The 25322-nt window shown below is 37.7% G+C and overlaps 1 protein-coding gene across 1 annotated transcript in view; it reads left to right on the forward strand.

Moving 5' to 3' along the window:
- Positions 1-227: 227 nt before the first annotated feature.
- Positions 228-25322, forward strand: part of AP4E1 (adaptor related protein complex 4 subunit epsilon 1) — a 60156-nt gene continuing 35061 nt past the window's right edge. The window contains exons 1-8 of the mRNA XM_080809587.1: positions 228-1585; positions 3885-3956; positions 6819-6942; positions 10752-10825; positions 11491-11612; positions 14308-14467; positions 16341-16507; positions 19466-19539. Of these exons, the coding sequence (XP_080665713.1) occupies positions 1436-1585; positions 3885-3956; positions 6819-6942; positions 10752-10825; positions 11491-11612; positions 14308-14467; positions 16341-16507; positions 19466-19539 (943 nt within the window). The 5' untranslated portion in view covers positions 228-1435. The remainder of the gene's footprint in view (positions 1586-3884; positions 3957-6818; positions 6943-10751; positions 10826-11490; positions 11613-14307; positions 14468-16340; positions 16508-19465; positions 19540-25322) is intronic.

Raw genomic sequence — 25322 nt, forward strand, 5'->3', positions numbered from 1 at the left:
TTCTAATCTCCCTTTCGTAAGCCAACGAAAGAACCTAAAGTTAAAAAAGGGTAGAAGCCAAATTTTACTTTGAATAAAATATTAAAACCTATAAGAATAACAATTTAAAATAATATTTAAACATTTAGATGCTTTTTCAATAAATTAAAAACTATTCTTGCAAAGTAAGTCCACAAAATGAACTTTTTTCTTGTGTTTCTTCATAGGTGCAAGGACAGTTTAGGGATTTCAAAAAACCCATTTATTGGGGGAATGATGGGGTTACAGAGACTAGGTATAAGCGAGGATAGCTTGTGAGAACACACTAGAACTAGTAAGGAAAAACTAAGTTAATCTCTGAAAGCGCACATGTTTATACCCTAAACCTTGGAACATTCTAGAAAACAGAGGGGTACTCAAGCACACATTTCACCACTAACAAAGCTCTTAAGTCAACTATCCTCTTGAAAACTTCTCTGTATACTCCCAAAAGGATGAGAGTGAAAACAGCAAACATTTTCGTATTGGGCATAGAGTTTGGACTTCGTGGATCCGCTGGAAGGGTCGCAGAGACCCTCGGAAGTCACCAGACCGCATTCTGAGAACCACTGTACCAGATTCTGTTCTAGGTGGAAGCTGGGGTAACAGCAATAGGTAAACTATCCCCTCCACAGGGAGATGAGGTATTTACGCAGGGGCCACTGTGATCAGCTCTGAAGGAAGAAAGAACGGAGCTCCGGGAGCGGGTAGGGCACAACACCCACCCTCGTCTGCCCGGCCGGGTGGGCTGCTTCGGGAGCGTGACCTCGAAACCGCCGTCGCAGAGCCGGAGTCGGCCGGGGTGTGGGGGTGGGGAGGGCTTCGCGACCACTTCCCACCCCTTCCCGACTCCGTCCCCAAATCCCGGAGAACAGGGGCGGTTAGGAAGCGTCAGTGGTTGCGACACGCCGGCGTGAGAAAGCCGCAGGACAGCGCACTCTCCTTCGGCAGCGTTGCCAACTCCCTCAGGGCCGGGGCCACGCGTGGCGCCGAGGGCCGCCCTCGGGCTGTGGGGGAGGAAGGTGGGCGGAGGGCCCGCAGTCCCGCAGCCTGGGAACGGAGGCCGAATGGGGCCAGGAACATGCGCCTCCGGATACGGTCTCGCGCGGCGCGGAGGCGGCTAAAAGGAAAGGGAGACCCCGGAGTTGCCATTGAAACCGGACCATCAGGTCCTTCAATTCCTCCCTAGGAAGTCAACCTCCGCGCGCCAGCTGGACTAGCCTCTTCTCCGCGCGGCCTCTCGCGCCCTCCGGCGGCCTCTCTCGAGAACGACACTGTCCTTGTCCACGCCGGCCGCGAATAAAGATTTCTTCTTCAAACAAACAGGAAGTGTCTACGGAGGCCGGGCCGGCGGCTAGGCAGGGGCTGGGCATGAAGCCGGGCGGCGACCGGATCGCGGGCGGTGGCGGCGGCGGCGATGAGCGACATAGTGGAGAAGACTCTGACGGCGCTGCCGGGACTCTTTTTGCAGAACCAGTCGGTTGGCGGGCCGGCGGGCGTCAAGGCGTCTTTCTCCTCGCGGCTGGGCGGCCTCGTCCGCGGCATCACCGCGCTAACTTCCAAGCACGTAAGTGCTTGCCGGGCCGGGAGGTCAGGGGCGCCGGCGAAAGGCCCCCGCGCTGGGAGGCCCGATTCCGGCGGCGAGCCTCGGGGTCGGCCCTCCCGCGGGGTTCAGGGACTCCTTGTGTGCCAGTGCGTCCCTGCGTCTGTCTGGAAGCGTCACTTTCCTTCCCGGACTGACAGCTAGGAGGCCGAATTTCCACAGTTGGCCGTGACACTGAGTCATTATCATCTGCGGCTGGTCTCTTTAATCTTTGAGCCTCTGTGTGTTTACTGGACGTTGAAGTGGAAAAGTACCAAAACGTACTCCATAGATTGTTTCGAGGATTAGATGAGCCATCAAGCGAGTGAAAATACCTAGTGCCGTGGAAGTGTCAGTATCGCTTACCTTCTACAAAGTTTCTTTACAGGTTATTTTTCTCACCAGTTCTTTCACACACCGGAACAGAGCCTTCCATCTGAACCTGTTGTTCAACGTCTTTGGGGAGCTTGAGGTTCTTAGGTTGTAACAACCGAGGGGGGGGGGCGCAAAGAAAAAGCGTTAATTCTCCCCAGATAAAAAGTTTGTTGTCTCAGCCTCAGATAGGCTTATGAAAATGACTAGTTAGAATAGAAGGTATTAAGTTTCCACAAACTTTGGTAGTTGAACCAAGATTCAAAAACCTGCAAGATTACTTCGTTATGTCATAATTTGCTCAAAAGTTAACTTATGAAAGAGGTTATGTGTTAGACATGGAGGGAAAAGAGTAAAACAAATTTTCTTTTCCCCAAGGAATTGGTCCTTCATCTTGGGCTTAAGACAGGTATAAGCGACAGGCATAAGCAATATACAATGACTTATAAGTCCCCAGAGAGAAGGATTTTCTTCAAAGTGCCCGTGGGGTTTAAAACTTTTTTTTTTTAAGATTTTATTTATTTATTTGACAGATAGAGATCACAAGTAGGCGGAGAGGCAGGCAGAGAGAGAGAGAGAGATGGAAGCAGGCTCCCTGCTGAGCAGAGAGCTTGATGTGGGGCTGAATCCCAGGACCCTGGCATCATGACCCCAGCTGAAGGCAGAGACTTTAACCCACTGAGCCACCCAGGCGCCCCTAAAACATTCTTTTTAAGTTGAAATAAGATGATGCTCTGCTGGATGCTGTATTTCTCCTTCACATTCAGAAATCATTATTTATGGACATAATACTGTTTGTCTTAATATTTTGTCCTTTACTGTGAGATTCTGAGTGAAATTAAAAAAATATTTTGGTCTTAAATTGCAGTTTGGAACTGTACGTAGGGTATCTAAATGTGGCAGTACCTCAGGAGTAGTACTTGAGTAAGCTACCTACTGGACATCTGCTGATTGAATGTGTAATTTTTTAAAAAAAGATTTTATTTATTTATTTGAGAGAGAGTGAGAGAGAGCATGAGAGGGGAGAAGGTCAGAGGGAGCAGACTCCCCATGGAGCAGGGAGCCTGATGCGGGACTTAATCCCAGGACTCCGGGATCATGACCTGAGCCGAAGGCAGTCGCTTAACCAACTGAGCCACCCAGGCGCCCTTGAATGTGTAATTTAAAGATAGCATTATGTTAGCCAAAAATGGGGCCACTATTCAAGTGTGCTAAGGAGATGAAATATAATGCAGGCAGCAGAAGTGATCACATTGATGTATTTGTTGTGTATATGAGAGAGAGAGAGATGGGAATTGAGGGAAAGGATGTGAGGAATAGTGACAAAAGAAGAGGGAAGAGTATAGCTTAAGGGGAAAAAGACCTATTTCTGTTTCTTCCTTCATACCCTATTTCTCTATTCTATGAAGACTTTTTACTTTATTTATTAAGATTTTTTAAAATTCTTAAGTTATCTCTGTACCTATTGTGGGGCTCAAACTCAGAACCCCAAGATGAAGAGTTGGATGCTCCACTGACTGAGCCAGCCGGGGCGCCCCAGGACTTTTTATTCTTAAAGGGAAGGTGTGAGACCCTTATCCTGGACCAGTACATGAAAAATTTCTTCTTTCTCTCCACCTTGAATTCAAAACAAAGGAAAACAAAACAAAACGTTTTCTGCTAAACTGTCCTTGAGAGGACAGTAGTTAAGTGAAGGAAAAAGGAATGGTGGATTATTCTTTCTAGGAATGATTGGGAGGGTTTGGAGAAATGCATTTAGGCTAATCTTAAGCATGTAATTTTTATAACTGTCCTTTAAAATAACGTTTACTTTTTGTTGAAAGCATTATAAATTACATTTTTCCTTTTAAGAACTACTGCTACAGTTTGAAAAGACCATTATTTGTGCATTTAAATACTTTCATTTTTTTAGGAGGAAGAGAAACTAATCCAGCAGGAACTGAGTAGTCTGAAAGCAACTGTTTCTGCTCCTACAACAACACTGGTGAGTTTGCATAGTCAGTGCCAGCACATTTAGTATTTGAAATCAGGTCCACTATGGAGTCTGTAGTGGCATCTAATTGATCAGTTGCTAAAATCTAATTTATCATAGTCACAATTAGTTATGGATGGTAGCAGATCAGACACCAGCTTAAGCTTTTTTGTTTTGTTTTGTTTTGTTTACAGGCATACAGTTGTTTATTTTAATATTGTTAGTTATCTTTTTATTATTTACTGGCTGCACCAGCGGAAGGCTTGCTTGACTGATGCCAATTCAGTGCCAGCATGATGATAATTACATAAATGTGGCAGTACTCATGGGACCCCAGTGCTGATCTTATTGTTTTAATGTTGTGTACTGGGAAAATGTTATGCTATATCATTTATTTAAAGTAATATTTTCGGTCCTGAATTGGTATATTATAGATCTCTCATTTTGCTATTCTACATCTTGGAATATAGGTGAATGAGGTAGAAAATGGTTTTCTTGCTATAAAACACTGTATTGCACAACAGCAAAATCAAGTTCCAGTTATTTTAGAACTTGAGCCATAGAACTTGATTTCTCAAAAAGCCTTTTTAGCAGCTATTTAATGAGTAGCCACTGTGCAGGCCACTGTCCCTACGTAGTTTCATTAAGACCTAAATTTTTCTTTTCTTTCAATTTTCATGTGGTTTCATATAATGAGATTTTACCAAGCAACATTATTCAGCAAATATTTAGTGAGTATTCTCCCTCTTCTAATAAGAATATTAGGGTGAATATTTTGCATGAACACATGATCATGTACATGAATAACATTTTTATAGCTTAAGAGAATGTATATATTTCCTTTTATGATCATAGTAATATTTAGACAAATGAACCTCAAAGCATAGAATCTGATATATTTGTGTGTGTATATATATGTATATGTATGTGTGTAGATAGGTATATGTCTGTATATGTATGAAATCATTGTGTATTTATTCGTGATACTTGATAGAAATGTTAAGCAGAAATGGTTTCTTTCCTTTTACTTTGTTTGGTTTCCATTTTTATAATTGACACACCTGGAGAAATAAGATAAATAGGTAGAACTTAGGGAACCAGATTTGGATGGAAGATTTTATAATAATTATGGCTATCCAGCTCCGGGCATGCTTTTTTGTTTTTTTTTTTTAATTAGAGAGAGAGCAAGCATGATGGGGGAGGGGTAGAGAGAGAAGAGAGGGAATCCCAAGCATGCTCACCCTCAGCATGGAGTCCCATGCAGGCTCCATTCCATGACCCTGAGGTCATGACCTGAACCAAAATTATGAGTCGGATGCTTAACCAACTGAGCCACCCAGGTACCTCTGGGCATGCTTTATATTCTGTCTCTGAGGTGGTTGGGTAGAGGTTCCATGAGAGTTTGTTAGAGAAATTGTAAAAAAAAAATTCTGCAGTAGGGAATGGACTTTCTTCTCATCAACTAGGAGAATAAAAATGTATGCTATAGAAAGTTACAAAACCAGGGATGAAACTTAAAGGATTAGATGAATACTTTCACTCCCAATTGATGTGGAAGCCTTTTAAGAGGAACTTCTAGTATCTTTTAAGCTTGTTTTTTTCAGTGTTTAGTAGTCTTAATATACTAATGAATTAATTGTTACTACTTTAAACATAAGTGACCTGAATTAAATCTTATTTTCCAAGGATTTTCCTATGGTTTCTTTTAAAACTTTTCATGTTTATGTATATGAATATGATATGTGTGTATATATATGTATATAAATACATACATATATAAATATGAATTAGTAAATATCCTTACTTAAAAATACTTGTTATTATTTTCTAAGTACTTTGTATAATACATTAACCTAGTTAATTTTTAGATATTAAAATGGGCTGTGGACTTATATTAAAGCACATTTTATTTATATTTTTTATTTATGATTAAAATTTGCTATAAATATTGAGAATGCAAATATTATTATAGTAATAAAACAAATTATAGAATCTCCTAAAACAACTTATTAGCTTGTGTTGTAAATACTGAAAGACCCAGTTAAAAAATTAAATATTGGAATGGCTATAGCATTAATGATATCATGCCTTCTGTTCCTAATAACTGAGAGTTATTTAAAATGAATGCCAGTAAAACAAGCTATTTCATATTATGTGCTGTAAAATAATTCTGAAGAAAGTCTGGGGACAGTTTGGTTTTTAAATGTAAACATTTTCTTTACAAATTATTACTAACTTATGGGAATTTTATGGATGTTTTCATTTAGCAAGGAATATTGTGCTCCAGTCTAGAAGCCAAGTCATAATACCATGGGTGAAATTTTGCCTGAAGATTATGTGTCTCATATTATAACCAAATTTTACACAGGGACACCTAGAATTAGAAAGAGCTATAGTTCGGGTGCCTGGATGGCTCAATCAGTTGAGTGTCCAACTTTTGTTTTTGGTTCAGTCATGATCTGGGGGTTGTGAGATCAAGCCTGGTATCGGGCTCCATGCTGAGCGTGGGGCCTGCTTAAGAGTCTCTTGCTCCCTCTCCCTCTGCCACTCACCCTGCTTGTGCACGTGCATGCTCTCTCAGTTAATTAAAAAGTCTTAAAAAAAAAAGAGAAATAGCTATGGTTGATTCATTTTATATGTTGCCACTAACAAAATGTTAAAATAATTTTACTAAAACTGTTGGTAAGCTAAGTTTTGGAGCAACTTCTATTTATAAAGTTTGACTTCAGATTATGAATTTATAATATGTATATATGTTATTTCTTCAGTGCCAGGATTAAGAGATCTCCCTGTGAAATGATCGCAACATAATTTAAGACTTAAAATCAAAGTATTCTATTTATTTATGCAGTTACTGAATATTTTGTTTTGCAGAAAATGATGAAGGAATGTATGGTAAGACTTATATATTGTGAAATGCTTGGATATGATGCTTCCTTTGGCTACATACATGCAATCAAGTTGGCACAACAAGGAAACCTTTTAGAAAAAAGAGTAGGTATGTATGTGTGTACGGTTTTTATACTTAATGTTGCCCTTAAAGTTCCAGCAACGATGTAAAATCAATGATGGTGAGTATGTAGGGTGTTTTTAGAACACTGCCTTGTAATTTCCAAGCTTTAAAAGAGAACACTTCGAAAACTCAAATCTGTAAGTGAAATTACTCTTACTGATCCATAGCATTATGGGGTTATGGAGATTAAAAATTACCTATATTTGTGATTGTTGGATGACTATCGGTATTTGTCAAAACTCATTAAGGCATACGCTTAAAAATGAGTGCATTTTCTTGTGTGTAAATTATATCTCAGCAAAGCTGATTTTAAATTCTGTCTGACCTCATCAGTTCAATGATCAAAAAAGTTTCCTTATAGAATAAAAACTGAAATTGACTTGAATAATTTAAAATATACTGTTTTTGTTTTTTTTTTAAAGATTTTATTTATTTATTTGACAGAGAGAGATTGCAAGTAGGCAGAGAGGCAGGCAGAGAGAGAGGAGGAAGCAGGCTCCCTGCTAAGCAGAGAGCCCGATGTGGGGCTGGATCCCAGAACTCTGGGATTGTGACCTGAGCCGAAGGCAGAGGCTTTAACCCACTGAGCCACCCAGGTGCCCCTAAAATATACTGTTTTTAGTTTCATAAATGTTAGCTGTGAGGATTAGAGGTATCTCTTAAAAAGTTTTGTCTTTTTAATCAACGTTTAGGGCTATTAGGAAATATCCTTTAAAATAAGGGCTTAAATCTTTTACTCACGTAGGTTCAGCTGTGTATCAGAATCCAAGAAGGAAACACGTGAGAGTATTATAGGAGTACAACATGTTCTTTATTCAAAACAGTTGATAGTGTCATGTTTTCAAGGACCAGCATTCTTCACAAATTATATTCACCTCTGTCAGATGATGGGGTGAAGGAGAGAGATATTTTGGGGAAGATTCTAAGACCAGGTGCACCCAGTATTCTATTTATTGAAACTTACTCCACTCTTTGAGATTTGTTGTATTCTTCCCTCCAAGGGGAATGTCCTCTGGCATGCTGTCTGTCCCTCTTTGTATTCCAAATCAAGTTTTACTCTTCTGTGATCACCTGGGTGGCTTTTACCATCTGTTATCTTATGATGTTGCCTTTTCATATATTAATGTTTTATTAACGTTTTTAGCTCTCGAACTAATTCTAAGATCCCTAAAGGCAGGGAAATTTTGAAAACAATAGGCAGTCAATATGAAATGGTTGGTGCTGTGATTTTGTACAGCTGTTGCTATGTTGTGCTTCTTAGATGGTCATATAATTTTTTTCATTTTCTACTTAATTTTATTTTAAAAATTGTTCAAAAGTTAGGATCTTATAAAAAGGTATAATCAAAGAAGTCTGACTTTTATCTCTGACCTCTCTTACCCAGTTTGTTCCTTAACTCCCATAGGTAACTATTTTCATTAGTTTCTGATTAATCTTTCCATTGTTTCATTTTGTAAAACAAGCAAATGCACCGGTATACTCAAACACTCTCTCTTATGCAAAAGATAATATGGCTATATAGATTATTCTACACCTTGTTTTGAAATCTTTATACTTCTATATAGTTGCACCATTTTCATTGGATGGATGGATAGGCCATAGTTTTTTCCATCAGGTCTCTGTTGGTAGACATATGGATTATTTTTTATTTTTTGCTCTTGTAAATAATGTTGCAGTGAATAAGCTTGTACATGTGTTACGCATAGTTATGAAAACTTATTTTAACAGAGACCTCAGAGTCATTTTTATTGAGCTTTATGGTCCTAGGGAAGTATTTTATTGCCATGTGGAAGGACATTTATCTATAGGTATTGACATTTTTTATGTGTGCTAATGAGTGCTATCTTTTTTAAAGATAACTATTTATTTATTTAAAAGTTTTTATTTATTTATTTGAGAGAGACAGTGAGAGTGAGCATGAGAGGGGAGAATGTCAGAGGGAGAAGCAGACTCCCTGTGGAGCTGGGAGCACAATGTGGGTCTCGATCCCGGAACTCCTGGATCATGACCTAAGCTGAAAGCATTGCTTAACCAACTGAGCCACCCAGGCACCTCTAAGATAGCATTTAAACCTTCTATATATCTTCACTCTTGTGCTGTTGCCTCTTCAGCTCTCCTGAGATGTATAAGACTAGTTTTGTTGCTTTCTCTGATGGAGACACCTTCTTATTTTTTATGGAAATATAATTGAATAAAATACATTTCAGCACATTAAATCAGACATGATGTTAGGTGCTTTATCTTGGGAGATACGACAAAACTGAGGCTTAGAAAGGTTAAGTCACTTGTCCAAGGTCATATAGCTAATAAAGGGTGGATCCTGAATGTAAACCCAAGTTATGTATGAGTCAAAGCTTGTATTCTTATTCTATATGTTACACTTTTATATCAAACATATTCCATAATCATAGTCATTATTCTTTTCTTCTGGAACCTTTTCATCTTTTGAGTTGCCAGATATTCTCTCCCCTATTTCCTGAGAGTCAAAATAGTTAAGGATATTCTTTGTAACAGATAAAATTTAAGGTTTTATTGAGATGGTCTTTGAATTTGTTCATCTTCTCATACCTTGATATTGGTGACTTGGGTGTGGGTGATATCTTGGCTGATCACATGAGTTCTCAGCAGTCTGTAAGACCTAATCTCTTTAAATGCTCCCTAAGGTTTTTCTCATCTCTTTTTTGCCCCTGGTTATAGTCTTTTTTCTTTGTCATGCTGCTACTTCTTGGTTGTGAGAATAGGTGGTTTCTAACAGCTTTTCCATGATTCCCAGCAGACACACACACAGTGTGTGGATAATGGTGGGGACAGTTAGACTCCCTAATGAGAGGACTGAAAGAATTGAGAAGAATGGAAAACAGTGAGGATGGAAGTCAGGGAATAGGACCTCAGTGTAGACTGTGTGGAGAGACAGGACAGCATAGGGATTAAAACACGAGTTAACTCCTACTGACTCGGTTTGCGTGCTGGCTCCACCATGTACTAGCCATAGACTTTGTGCAGTTACCCTTTTTGGGCCCCTTTTGGGGGATAATAATACTTCGTAGAGTGGTAAGGATTGAATGAGGTGAGGCTTGTAATGTACTGATCCATAGTAACTGTCTAACAAATGTTTATCAGTATGAAGGGTGACAAGAAAGTGACATGGAGTATCCAGAGTCCATGTACATGCATCTGTCGTAGTATTAATGTATGTCCTCAATCGTAAGAGGTCCTTTTTAATATTGAAATAAAGACGCTTACTTAAATCAATGATTCCGTTTAATGTGGTAGACAGTGTTTCTTTCCTCTACAACTCTTTTGTTGTATTGTTTTATGGTATTGTTTATGGCTTAATATATTATTTACATCATATGCGATGGTAGTGGGTGGCTCATTCAATAATAACAAATAACCAGTAACTCCCTAGTAACTACAGTAGCTTTTAGTTTTTCAACAGTTGTATGTGTGATTACAAGATAGAAAATATTTTGATTGATTGTGTAGAGATATGCACATAAGATAGAAGATGTATTTCTTATGTCATTTATAGGACTTCAAGTTGGTACAGAGAACCTCTTTTCTGTTTCAGGTATATCCTGTGATACATAATTATGAAAGATTTCAGGATAAAGAACATCTGAAATCTTCCTGAAGTTTTTGAACCTCGTATTTTGCAATCTGTCTTTATAGTTAACCTGTAGCTGTTATCTTTGACACTTAAATTTTTGAATATATTATTGCTTTGTTTAATTTCTTGGGAAAAGTTCATTTTTATTAGGTAATAATGAGACTTTCCCCCTCAAATTTTATAGGTTATTTGGCTGTTTCTTTATTCCTACATGAAAATCATGAACTGCTGCTTCTCCTTGTGAATACAGTTGTAAAGGTACTGTATTATATGTTGGTAAATATGAAGTCTAAAATGAGTCTTCCAGGTATCTGACATTTTACCTCAATCATATTGAATTAGATATTTTTAGAAGAAGCCAGGCTTATAGAATGGGCTTAGAAAGATCTTTTATTTTTTTAATTAATTGTTAATTTATTTTTTAAAGATTTTATTTATTTATTTGACAGACAGAGTTCACAAGTAGGCAGAGAGGCAGGCAGAGAGAGAGGGGGAAGCAGGCTCCCTTCTGAGCAGAAAGCCCGATGCAGGGCTCAATCCCAGGACCCTGAGATCATGACCTGAGCCGAAGGCAGGGGCTTTAACCCACTGAGCCACCCAGGCGCCCCTAGAAAGATCTTTTAGATCAGTTTCTGAGTTTGTAAAATGAGGCTAGTAATAGACCTTAACCCAGTTGTAGGGGTTAAGTGAAACATTGTCCTACTGCTGTTATTATGGTTTCATTTGAAAGCAAATCTCTAGACTTTTAGTCAGATGCACTTTTCTGGCTGTTGTCTTTTTCTCCAGGATCTGTTCTGAATGTACAAATTAATTATAAAGTTAGTAGAAAACTGTATATATGTAGGACCATTGAAATGTTGAACTCACTAACCCTTAATTTCAAGGTTTGCATGAATGTTTTGTTTGCTTAATCACTACATCAGGACTTGCAGAGCACTAACCTGGTAGAAGTATGTATGGCTCTTACTATCGTCAGCCAGATTTTCCCTCGAGAAATGATTCCAGCTGTTCTTCCATTAATTGAAGATAAACTTCAGCATTCTAAGTAAGTAAATTATTTTTGGGTACTCTCTATACTATATATTTCAAAACAAAAATTTATACTAAAAATTTTTTTTTTAAACATTTTATTTATTTTATTTGACAGAGAGAGATCACAAGTAGGCAGAGGCAGACAGAGAGAGAGGAAGGGAAGCAGGCTCCCTGCCGAGCAGAGAGCCCGATGCGGGGCTTGATCCCAGGACCCTGAGATCATGACCTGAGCTGAAGGCAGAGGCTTAACCCACTGAGCCACCCAGGCGCCCCCTAAAAATTTTATTATAACTTTAACTTAATGCTGTCAGGGTGGAGGATATCCTTTGATTGCCAGATATAATGCAAAAAATCCCTGATAGCATTGTCCTTCATTTTATGTGGGTTCGAGAAAATGCCAGGTAGCTTTCTAAATTTAAACTGAGAGGCAGTGAGGTTTAGTGTCAGGAATCCATGGCTTTTCTCCCAGTTCTACCACTAACCAGCAGTGGTCTTCTTTTTCCTTTGGCTATATGGGGTTGGTTGAAGCATGTTAGTTTTCACAGAGTTGTTTTGAGGATAAAGTGACATAATGGAAAAAATCTGGTAGTGGTTCAAGTGCTATGAATGCAGAGCTTCAGTGTATTGAGGTTGCTTTCATAGCAAAACTGTAGTGTTCAAATTCTATTTTATAGCAGAATGTATCCAGATAAACCTTAACTTACAGTATTTTGCTAATCCTATCTTATAAGATTCCTTAACTCTCCTTATCAGTTTGACTTACTTTTTCACAAGTTATTATTTTTTTAAAAGGTTTTATTTATTTATCTAAGAGAGAGTGAGAGTGAGAGCAAGAGAGCACAAGCAGGGAGAGGGAGAAGCAGGCTGTCTGATGAGCAGGGAGCCTGATGTGGGACTTGATCCTGGGACTCCAGGATCATGACCTGAGCCGCAGGCAGATGCTTAACTGACTGAGTCACCCAGTCGCCCCTGTTTTGTTTTGTTTCATTTTTGTTCTGTTTTTGACGAAGTCCCGTTAACTTCATAACCTTTAGATCTAGGAAAAAGTTTGCAATCACTTTTCCCTTTTTCTTTTTGGTGATTACAATATTTTAGTTATACATACATTCTTAATATTTTTTTGTTAATGTTTTATTTATGTCAGATCTGTGTCTAGAACAAATGATGGCTATGGACAATTAATTACTGGAAATAAAATACAGTTTTTCTTAGATAATTACTGGTTGATCTGATCATAGCAGAGCATTATTTTTATGTAAATTTCCCTTATCCCCACTGTTTTGTGGTAATTAAATACTTAGCCTTTGTGTGAAATTCTTCTGAGAACTAAATTTTTTCCTTATTGCTTCTCATGTACTCTAATTTCAAATCCTGGCCTCTCCTGTCTTTCACCAGTTAGACTTTTTGAAACTCTTCTTCTGCCATTACGGCCATACCTAACTCCATGCAGAAGAACATGGGTCAGAGTTGTAGGTAGGCCAGTGGATGTCACAAAGATGATGGTTGGCCTTGACTTTTGAATTTCACCATGCCAGACCTATGGCCTCAATCCAGGTCTCCTGATGTCTTTTGTTAGTACCGCCACAAAGGGCCAGGCCTGCAGATTCCTGAGCCTGTTGAGTGTTTGCATTCCATCGTCTCATTTACCTATTCTCTCTCAGAACTGATATTTGTTAACCCTTAATAGCAATACATATACTGAAATGTAGTTTATAGGCACCATAGTATTAATAATATTGATGGCAAATCTGTTGTTAATCTGCTTTTGCTTTCTCTGGAAAAAGAATTTTCCATCCTGGCATAGTTTGCCTTTTCATTTTTTTTTTTTAAGGTTTTACTTATTTGAGAAATAGAGTGTAAGGACGAGCAGGGAGAGGGTGGGGGGGATAGGCTCCCACTGAGCAGGGAGCCCAATGTGGGACTTCATCCCAGGACCCCAAGATCATGACCTCAGCTGAAGGCAGACGCTCAACCCACTGAGCCACCCAGGTGTTCCTACTTTCCTCTTCATTGTAATGACATTTTTGAAATATGAGCTGGGCAAGAGGAAGAGTAACATCTTTTAATGTGAGTCTCCCTTTCTAATGCCCTGCCTCCCTAAAGTATTTGGAATATGCTTGCCCATGGTACAAAAAAAGAAATAATAGAAGGTAAAATGTTAATGAGATTTCCAATATTAATAAAGAGACTGTTTAATATTAGTAGGCAGAATTACCTTTGTAAGTTAGAATTGTTGATTCTTTCCTAATTTCTAGAGAGAGGGCTTTCAAAAATGGAATTAGGGAATTAAAGAGTTTATTTATATTGGTGAGGATATGAGTTACGGTGAGTGCTGTGAAATGTGTAAGCCTGATAATTCACAGACCTGTACCCCTGGGGCAATACATTATATGTTAATGAAAAAGAGTTTGTTTATTTTCCTTGTTCGTTCTAGTTTCAAAAGTAATAAATGCATGCTTGTTACCGAAAATTATGTAACTACAGAAATGTATAACATGGGTGTTTAGTATCTTGAGGTCTTACCTCCTGGAGATAACCACTTTTTATAGTTTAGTGGATTAGAATAAAGAAACGAACAAAAATGAGTAATTCTTTCTTTTTAGATTAAGGTAATAGCTGATATCTTGGAGTCATTTCATCTACAATCTTTTCAAACTAAATGCCTGACAAGTCAAATGGTTTGTTTATATTTTATTTTTTATCTTTAGGGAGATTATACGAAGAAAAGCTGTTCTGGCATTATATAAATTCCATCTCATTGCTCCTAATCAAGTACAGCATATTCACATTAAGTTTCGGAAAGCACTTTGTGACAGAGATGTTGGGGTCATGGCTGCTTCTTTGCACATATACTTTAGGATGATTAAGGTAAGTTGGAAATTTCAGGAGATACTGAGTAGTTGCTATTAGAAAAAGGTACTTATGAAAAAAAATGTAATTATGGAATTAAAAGGAAACTCAGATTTTTCAGCAAAATGCTGAATTAACATTTCGGGTTTTTATTACTGACTTTTTAATAGTAATTTTTGCAAGTTGTTTGATAGCATGAGTTGTAGGCACATTACAGAGTTAGTCTCTTTTTTAAATGACTAAGTTTTTTGAGTTACTAAAGACACATGGAAAAATGGTAGCTATAGGAGGTGGTTGAAATTTCCATATTTGTTGTTTTTCAAGCAGTGACTTTCTTTTAAATTAAATAATTTATATATCAGAGAGAGAGAGAGAGCACGAGCAGGGGGAGGGACAGAGGGAGAAGGAGAAGTAGACTCCTCGCTGGGCGTGGAGTCCTACTTGGGGCCTGGTGTGTGGGGCCAGATTCTTGGACTCCTAGATTGTGACCTGAACTGAAGTCAGACACTTAACCAACTGAGCCACCCAGGTGCCTGAAGCAATGACTTTCTTTCATACAACTTCGTGAGATGTCTAATGAGCTTCTAGAAATAAGGAGAGCCAGTGGGGGTTGTGCAAGGTATATAGACTACAGTGTTGACTCCTTACATTGATACTGTGTCGGATGTTAAAGGAATGTTGAATGGTATGGTAAAAATTTTTTTCTAAATGGTGATATAGATTTATACTAATTCAGCCCCAGTGTATTGCCTGAAAACCTTTGTATGTTTTATGTATATGTGAGAGACTCGATGACTATTATAAAACAAAATGGCATATTTATTGAATTCAGTTTACAATTACAGAATTGAAGATTGTCTTCATTTTTATGCATTGTGCTCCAAAATAGATTGGTATAAATAGATATCTGATGTTAAATCTTATTTTTCGGGGCGCCTGGGTGGCTCAGTGGGTTAAAGCCTCTGCCTTCAGCTCAGGTCATGATCTCAGGGTCCTGGGATCGAGCCCCATATCGGGCTCTCTGCTCACTGGGAGCCTGCTTCCTCCTGTCTCTCTGCCTGCCTCTCTGCCTACTTGTGATCTCTGTCTGTCAAATAAATAAATAAAATCTTTAAAAAAAAATCTTATTTTTCCTCTAATGTTTACTGAACTTTGAAAGAGCTATTGTTTCCCTTCCAAAAAGGTGTCCTTGATAATGAGATTAAAAACTACAATGAAGAATCTGATGTTTACTTTGAGGAATGTGTATGTAATTTCCCCAGTCCAAGAGATTAGTCAGATAGATAATCAAAGCACACTCATTCAGAAACACAGGTATGTTTAAATACTGTAGGATTAATTAATTTTTAAAAGGCAGATGGCACTGATTCTGGGAGGTTTGAATGTTTGAGTAGACTTGACTGCTGTGTGCTCTTCCACCCAGAACACACTTAGATCGTTTACATGAGAAGTCTTTTGCAAACAAAGTTCAGAGATTGCAAACAAACAAATCTTTTGATCTTCATCAAAAGTAGAAATAATGCCCCTTTTCAGTGTGCCTATTCATTCTCCTTTTTGATTTAATTGCTGATATTGGCTAGTAAAATTTCTATATAAGATATAATTATAAGAAATTATGAAATGTGATTAAGACTCTGTGTGGGTACAGGTAGCTATTGGTGGAAGTTTTTTGGGGAATGATTGAGCTTTGGATCAGGTAGCTAGAGCAGTTTCATCAAGGAGGAAATCTAATTAGATTAGAGTACTGTTTCATTAAATGTGCACCTGAAATTTCTAAGTGAACATATAGATACAATCTAAGTTAGATTCTGTATGGCATTTCAACCAGGTCTATTTTATATTTGATAAGACATTAACAGAACATTTTTTTTGTTTTGTTTTTTGGATATAGGAGAATTCATCTGGATATAAAGACTTGACGGGGAGTTTTGTAACAATACTGAAGCAAGTAGTTGGAGGAAAGCTCCCAGTAGATTTCAATTACCACAGTGTGCCAGCACCATGGTTACAAATCCAGCTTTTGCGAATACTAGGACTTCTAGGAAAAGATGATCAAAGGTAAACTGTTCTAAGTAAACTTGATACCTTGATAGCCTGTCATCTAGAAGTTTCATAAATCAGATTCTCCCAATGCTTAATAAACCACCGTAAGAAGGACATAACTAGTTGCTAGGATAGGATAATCCTGGCTCTCTGCTTATCTAAATTCTGCTCATAGAGAAAGGGACCTCTTGAGGCTCCATATCTTTCATGAAGCCTTCTTAATCATTCTAGTTTAGGGATTGGGAAACTTTCTGTAAAGGGTCAGACAATAAATATTTTAAGCTTTGTGGGCTGTATGTTGTCTGTTGCAGCCATTCAAGCCTGCTATTGTATAACTCAAAAGGAGCCATAGACAATCCATAAATGAATGAACATTGCTGTGTTCCAAAAAAATTTATGGATGTTAAACTTGAATTTCATATAATCTTTATGTATTATGAAATATTCTTTTGATCTTTTTCCCCCCAATCATCTAAAAATGTGAAAACCATACAGAAACAAACATCCAGCCAGGATAGGCCTGCAGACTTTAGTTTGCTGACTCTTGCTCTGGTTGGATGTGAGTGCTTCATTTTAATTCATTTGTCTGAGTTACTCTTTTAGCCAATACTTTACATTAAACTTTTTATGGGTATCTTTTCAATGATAAATATTTTGTGTAACTTTTTATTTTGCCATAGTTTTCAAACTTAAAGAAAAGTTCCAAGAACAGTACAAGAAGCTTCCTTAAACCCTTATCCTAGAGACATCAATTATTTGCATTTGTGTTATTATTCTTTCTCACTTTCTATATATTTGTGTGTGTGCACACATATTTTGAAATTTTTTTCCTGAACTCTTCCAAGAGCAAGCCCAACTAAATTTTAGTTCCCTTGAGAGCAAGGACCATGGCTTGAGTCCTTAATGTGTTTCTCTCTTAAGAAAATATTTGCTAAAAAAAAATTTTGCTAACTGGTGTTTTGACTCTATGAGAGATGGTTCTCCTCTGTGCATTTGGGTACCTTGTAATTCTGTAGCCCGACTTTACAAAGGGATTGTCTTCTAGGCTCTTGCTCCTCCTAGTGCCTTTTCAGTGTCATGTCAGTATGCATTTCCCTGGAGCTCCTAATGAGAGCTAATTGGACTGTATCACTCCTGGTATTGCTATGTTACTTTTTCTGTGTTTCTGAATCTCAATTCCTGACAAAACCTAAGTAAAAAAACTGGAGGTGATGGGAGTAGATATGCACATTACAAATGTTTGTCCTAATTTTATTTTATATAATCCAGCCTATCCTATTGTGTAGCTCTAGTTGGAGTTCACTGGAATTCAGTTTTAAAATCATGAATTTCATGGTAATGCAACCAGACCTTACTAGTCTAAAAAGATCCAGTGACGGCACGTTGTCATGAAGTAACTTTGGAGGCATTTAGTGAATTTACTAAATTCATTAACTCATTATTTTTCTTACTTCCTTTATGGATGAATTTAGGGAATATGTAAGAAGTTACAAAGCATATGTACAGAGAGAGTGCTTATCTCCAGAGAGCTCAGTTGAATAGAATTAGGCTCAATGAAATGAATAAAGAAGGGAACTCTTATGATGTTGTGGAACATGAGAATATTTTCTCCTTTTTTGTTTCAACTCTGACATTTTCCGTTAACACAAATCTTGTATTTCTTAAACCATGCTTAGCTCAATGTGGCAAGTAAAAATGTTATTTTATAACAGGATTCCAGTGTATTTAATTGAAAGAGCTAATTTACTGGAAAAGTCTTTTTATATTTATATTCTTTTGTCTGTTTGAATATTTTCTTGTGTTTTATAGCATTCTTTGTCTTAGGGTATTAATGTTGCTTGATCATGTCTGCAGATGTTTCCACATTTTCATGTGGTTAATTATGACTCTTATGCCAGACATTGGCTTTTAAAATATAGAAGACTAGACTGTAATCTAGGTGTAGTATTACCAAATTTGGGGCGGGGGGCAGGGTTGTAATGTCTGCTTTGTGGTTACTGTCTGGAAAAAGTGCTTACACAATAAAATGAGGGATTTTAGAATATGGTTCTGGATTCCCACTGGGTAGTTATACTTTAGTCAAGACAGAATAAAAGCACATGCACTTCAGATTAAATTTTATAACTGTATACTTGGAAAAAAGAAATTTTCTGAAAAAGGTATAACATACATCACAAGTTATTTGTGTCGTCTCACATTATTTTTGATCTCTTTGTTTTATAGTGTAGTTTCTCTGCAACACTACTCTGTGTATTGTATGTGATGTAGTTTTTTTTTTTTCTATTATTGCTTTTTGAATCTGAAACAGAAATGCCAGTTGAGAAGCCATAGTTTCACACTGACCTCTTGCAGAAGACTTTTCTAGGTTGGGAGGCAGAGTGCTCTACAAAGCACTGCATTTTCTTATAGTATCTACCTCAGCCCAGTTACTGTAACTGTAATCAGTAACCACAAAGATATAGGAATGATAGAAACCCATTTCACAAGATGTGATTTCTTTATATTTAATGTAAATGAAAGTTGAAATTTTTTTTCCAGAGAACCTGGTGCTATTCAAAGAAAGACTAGTTTTTGAATATTTTTAAAAGTCTATGTGGTTATGATCTGGAGTAATCTGGATGTGTGATATTTTACTGTAGTAACTTGAAACAGATAGCATATTTTACTATAAATAAAATTATAAAGATATTCAAACAGAAGCCTGATTTATAGACTAGGTACAGGTAGAGGAAAGAGTTGATTGACTTTGGATATCTCTCCATTGACTAGTTAGCTTTGATAAAGCAGGAAATTAAACTCATGAAAAAGAACAAATGGAATCTTAAAGAAGTGAAGTTCTATTAAGTTCATAAAATGAATTTCTTTCACTTCTTTTCTGTAGATCCTCAGTTTTAAAGAGAGAGAAGTTTGAAAAACTGTTTTATTGAGTTATAATACTATAATTCTACTGCAAATAAAATATCTTTTAAACAGGACAAGTGAATTAATGTATGATGTTCTTGATGAATCCTTACGAAGAGCCGAGTTAAATCACAATGTCACATATGGTAGGTAACATATGTAAATGCTACTCTAATGATTAACAGTGTTTTCCAGGAGTGTAACAAAATGTGTGTTAGAATACTATAAATTCCAAAAGGATTGTATATGTTAATTTTTAAAATGGTTCTTTGGGTTATTATTTTTCAGTGCAAGCATTAGATAACTAATAGAAATAATTTGGAATTATGGCATTGTTTTAAATGTTGACCTAAATTCTTTATTAAAGTTATCTCTCTCTTTTCTAAATATTTCATTTTTTAAGAGAAATTGTTTTTATATTGAAAGTATTCACTAAATATCTAATTGACTATAAGGGTAACCCAGTAGGTCTGTTCCATACTTAGGAAGACAGTTCTCAAATAAATCAGTCAACTGGTCATCAAATATTGCTTAAATTTCTGTTCTTTGTCAGGCCCTGTGCAAAGTGCTTAGAATACAGTTGTGAATAAAATAGTATTATCATTGACCTCACAGACTAGATGGAGAAGGACAGGTGGTATAAATGTTACAAAGGAGAGTTATAGGGTGCTGTAACAGCTAGCTGTAAGTGAGAGAAGGAACAGGAAGATTTTTCTGAAAAAATGATATTTAAGAAGACAACTGAAGGAAGAGAAGGGTATAGACAAAGACGTTATGTAATAATAAATATTTATATTTGTGTTGTATACAGTTTTATAAAGTAATTTAATGATATGGTATGAGCAGTTTGGGGGTGGAGAACTTAGGAAAGTAACCAAAAAACTTCCACTCTTAATAGCCAGAGGGAGGAACTTTAGTTCTTTATTGATTACTTTGAAAAAGCTCAGTAAATAAATTGGGGTATTTGGAAGTATTCAGAAGCAAAATAAAACAGTTTGAATTTTGCATGCTCTGGAGAAGACCAGTAAAGAGACATTAAGAGAGTAACTCAATTGAGAAGTCATTTCTTAATCTAGTAAAATCTAGTAAAATACTGTGAAGTAGGGGCAGAAGACCATTACTTGTTCTTCAAGACAGTGGTAAACTGTGGATCTTTAAAGACAATGATTGTAGAAACGTAGGATTGACTAGGGGGCAGAAATTGCGCTAGTTTAACTGTAAGAAAAGTGCGTGACAAAGATGGAGTAGGAATAAGGAGAAAGGATTGTAGTATAAGACAAGTACAGGGATGATAATGCACATAAGGAATTGAGATGGTAAATTTTGAAGGGTAGATTTATGTTTTGCACATATAAATGATAATTAAGGCAATAAAAGTGGTTTATTCATTTTTTCAACCAGCATTTATTGAAGGCTTACAGAACAAAACTTGATCTGTAAACCAGGTACAGATTGAGGAAAGAGTTGATTTATTTCTCCATGCTGAGTCTGGGAGATTAAAGGAAAAGGAGGTAGATACAGTCCCTACCCTTAGGAGTGTATAGCATAATGATCAGTTGGTATTATCTAGGATCCTGCTATGTAATGAGAAGAGTCAGGCCAGAGGTAAGGATGAACCTTGCTGGCACAGGTGGTTTGGCTAGGAACTGTCAGAAGCTCTAGAGAAGTGCCAGAGTCTTTGCAGGCAGCCAACTTAAAATATTTTGCTTGAGATATAATTAGCATGTAGGGTAAGAGTTTAAAAGGATCTACTTTTCTTTTTCTTACAGAAGGTTTTTTGTTTTGGGATTTTTTTTTTTTTTTGTAATTGACATTTCAGCTTCAATTTTATTTTCTTGAATAGGTAATATATGCACATGGTTCAAAATTCAAAAGGTACACAAAGGTATACAGTGAACAGTAAGTGTTCCTTTGACCCTTACCACTCACCACCCAGTTCCCCTTTTTGGATCTAGCCATTGTTACCCATTCCTTTGATTTGGAGAATGCTGTATACCTGAGGGAATATTTTTAAATGTTTTCCACTAGGGCACCTTTCCTTTATTAAGATTTCTGGGACCAAAACCAACAGTTTGTTTCTTTGTAGGCTGTCAGTCCAGTGTTCACCTTGCCATGGAAACCTTATAATTTCTTTTATTTGTTTCCTTTATTAATCTTTCCATTGTTAGGCTCCCTCCCTTTTTGTGTTGATACGGTTTATAACTTACAGTGATTTTATCAATGGTAGACTGTTCTTTAGTAGTGCTAACATAAATATTTTTTTGCTTAAGGATGTGAATTTTAAATTATGAACTTCATAAGGGAAGAAACTGTGTCTATCCCAGGATTTGGTACTAGATTAATCAATGAGTAATATATTTTAATTGAATTAAAGGAAAAGAATATTACTTTTTATCAGTTATCTGATTGAATTTTAGTCTTTATACTTTCTAAGCCATATTTTTATGACAGTTCCATTATTATAACTTACCTTACTGTTAAATTAAGATATAAGTCACATCAAAGACATTTATTGACTACTGTTATGTGCCAGGCATTGTACAAGGTGATATAGAGCATATGAGGAAGTGTAAAATACAATCTTTGCCTTCAAGGAATTTACAATATAATGGAAGAAATAGCTTATTAATGAAAGCATAATACCAGTATAAGGTAGAATGCTATGTGGTGGGGGTGGTGCAGGGAATAACCAGAGGTGGTAGAGATCACTGTGGGCCTGAGAACACACATAAGGATTTATTGCTATAATGGGGCCCTGAAAGGTAGGTAGGATTCAGATAGCCAGAAGGGAGATTTAGGGGGTCTAGGCAGAGGGAACATGAGAGAGGGTGCAGAAGTGGGGATGTGTAAAACTGTTTCAGAGAATATTGACTTACCAGCAGCCTGCATGGACAGTTCATAGTGGGAGCAGTGGAAAGGCCATATTGCAGAGGTCCTCTTAGGGGAGCCAAATGAGTTTGGACTTTCTACTGTATAAATCCAGAGATATGGGAGTTTGGTAGGCAAGGTACTGATGAGAGTAACATTTTTAGTAAGCTATTTAATAAATTGGGAGAATTATATAAAATGGAGTACAAGGAGGAACAGACCGTCAAAAGTAGATAGAAGTGCATTTCCCTGTTTTTCCCACTTAGTGCGTATTATTTGTAAATTTAACATATGACTCTGAAAGATGGAGAAATGAAGGTAGACTGGTTAGAGACCTTGGGATGCAAGAAACAATACCACAGTGAGTACCCTGGGTTTTCTTTCTGCCTCATAGTCCCGAGACTGGGTATTGGAGAGCCAGCATCCTGGAAATTCTGACAGGCACAGACAAAAATGCCCCAAGAAAAAAGCCTGCTGTCTAGCCAAAGGAAAGATAAGAAAAAGGCAAAATAGCAAGATAGAAAACTTTTAGACAGTGGCCTTGCATTCCAGCCACGTATCACAAAGAACAGATTGTGTCATGGCAGAAAAGGCAGAAAAGACTAAGTGGGAAGCCAGGAATTCCACCACACCAGGTGTAACCAGCTCCCCAATCCTCCCCTGAACTTGTGGTGGAGAAGACCAAGAGAAGAGCCAGAATTTCATCTGTGCCAGGTGTTGCCAGGTGCAACTCTCCCTTGCATTGTCAGCGGAGATGATGTGGGGAGCCTGGATTTAGCATAGTTAGAAATAGGGAGTTAATGAAGTACCTGTCCTCTCTTTGCTGGGGTGGTGTTTGAAGAAGCCTGGTGGAGAGCTCGAGCCTTCACCACTGGTCAGGCATGCTCAGGCCACTGTCGGTGGTGGCCATGTAGGGAGTACTTATGAAGTAATGCCCCTTCCTTTCCCAGGCAGGATAGTATCAGCAGATGTTCCTGTCCCCCACCCAGAAGGAACAAGGAACCCTTGCTTCTCCAAGTGTCAAAGGAGGCAGAGTGGAGAACCTGGGCTTCCACCCCCATCGGTGCTACCCACATCTCCCTGCTAGAGTGGGGTCAGTAGATAGAGACTTACTTCATATGAAAGTAAAGTCTAGTCTGAAGGATATGGTATCAGTGGAACTTTGAATTTTTTGTGTAATCCAACCCAAAATACCTATGATAAAATTAGAGTATCATAAATGCTAGAATGTTATTAATTTTTAATTTGGTAATTTTTACTTGATATTTGGTTTGGATCTGGGTTGCTCTGGAAGAGAAAACAAAACTTCGCATTGTGTTTTAATGTTTAGAAATCCTCAGAAGCACTTTTTTGAAACCACTGTAGAGGGGAGGCAGGAGGGTGGCTGCTATTTCATTTTATGGACTTATACTCAGATTTTTGTGGAGTTGAGGAATAGAGGAATTTAGCTCCAGTGGAAAAATAATCTAAAAACCTGTTAAATTCTTTTTCAGCTCGTTTATGCCTAAGCTGACTAATAAATGCAATTTTCTAACTATTAATTTTACCTGTACTAGCTTTTCAGAAATTTTATAAGCATCTAAATAAGTTTAGATTTTAGGTGAGTAATGAGAAGTTTTTGTAGTAACACACACAGTCTGATAGCAGCAGAGTTTTGAATGGCAGGAATCTGTAAAGGAAACCATGTCAGTTACAATAGGAAATGGAGGATCATTATTTTTTTTTCTTATTTGAGAGAGAGCGAGAGTGCATGAGTGGAGGGGAGGGGTAAATGAAGAGGGAGAAATAGGCTTTCCGCTGAGCAAGGAGCCTGATGCGGGACTCAGTCCCAGGACCGAGGGATGGTGACCTGACCCGAAGGCAGATGCTTAACCAACTAAGCCACCCAGGTGCACCAGCGAAACATTATCATTATTATTATTATTATTATTTTTGCGAAGCATTATTATTATTTTTTAAAGATTTTATTTATTTATTTGACAGAGAGAGATCACAAAGGCAGAGAGGCAGGCAGAGAGAGGGGAGGCAGCCTCCCTACTGAGCAGAGAGCCTGATGCGGGGCTGAATCCCAGGACCCTGAGATCATGACCCGAGCCCACGGCAGAGGCTCAACCCACTGAGCCACCCAAGTGCCCCTGCAAAGCATTATTTTTTTTCTTGCTTAGGACTGGCTGGTTAGTTCAGGGTTTGGTAAACTTTTTCTAAAAAGGAGCCAGATAGTAAATATTTTAGGCTTTGTATGTAACATAGGTTTCTGTTATAAATTCTCCTTTGTTTTGTTTTTTTTCACAACTTTAATTTTTAATATTTATTTTTATTTTTTTAAAGATTTTTATTTTAGGGAAAGAGAGAGAATACAAGCAGAGGGAGGAGTGAGGAGCAGAGTGGGAGGAAAGGGAGGGAGAAAGAATCTCAAGCCAACTTTCCACTTAGCGGGGAACTCAGCATGGGGCTCAGTCTCAAGACCCTGAGATCATGACCTGAGCCGAAACAGAGAGTCAAATGCCCAACTGACTGAGTCACATAGGTGCCCCTTTTTCACAACGTTTAAAAAAATGTAGCTGTATACCTGAAACTAATGTAAGTTATATGTTGATTATATCTCAATTAAAAAAAATGTGAAAATCAGGCCACAGGCTTGCAAAAGTAGGCCAAGAACTGGATTTAGTAGTGGTTTATCTACTCCTGCCTTAGTTGGTTAGTCACTTGACAAAGCCTCTCTTTGTTTAGTTCGCTAAGTCATAGTGTCTACTGTTTTCATAGCACAGAGTGAGGACATTTTACAGCACAACATCTGAATATACAGAGTATCTTTTTTGGTTGATTTTTAAAAATTTTTAATAAGATTTTATTTATTTTGAGAGAGCACAAGTAGACAGAGTGGCAGGCAGAGAGAGAGGGAGAAGCAGGCTCCCCGCTGAGCTGGGAGCCTGATGAGGGGCTCAGTCCCAGGATGCCGGGATCAAGACCCAAGCCGAAGGCAGCCTCTTAATTGACTGAGCCACCGAGGCACCCCTCTTTTTAGGTTAAATTAACTTACTTTGTAGGTTTTCCTTTAAAG

The sequence above is a fragment of the Martes martes genome (genome assembly GCF_963455335.1).
Source record: "Martes martes genome assembly, chromosome: 7".
NCBI lineage: Eukaryota > Metazoa > Chordata > Mammalia > Carnivora > Mustelidae > Martes > Martes martes.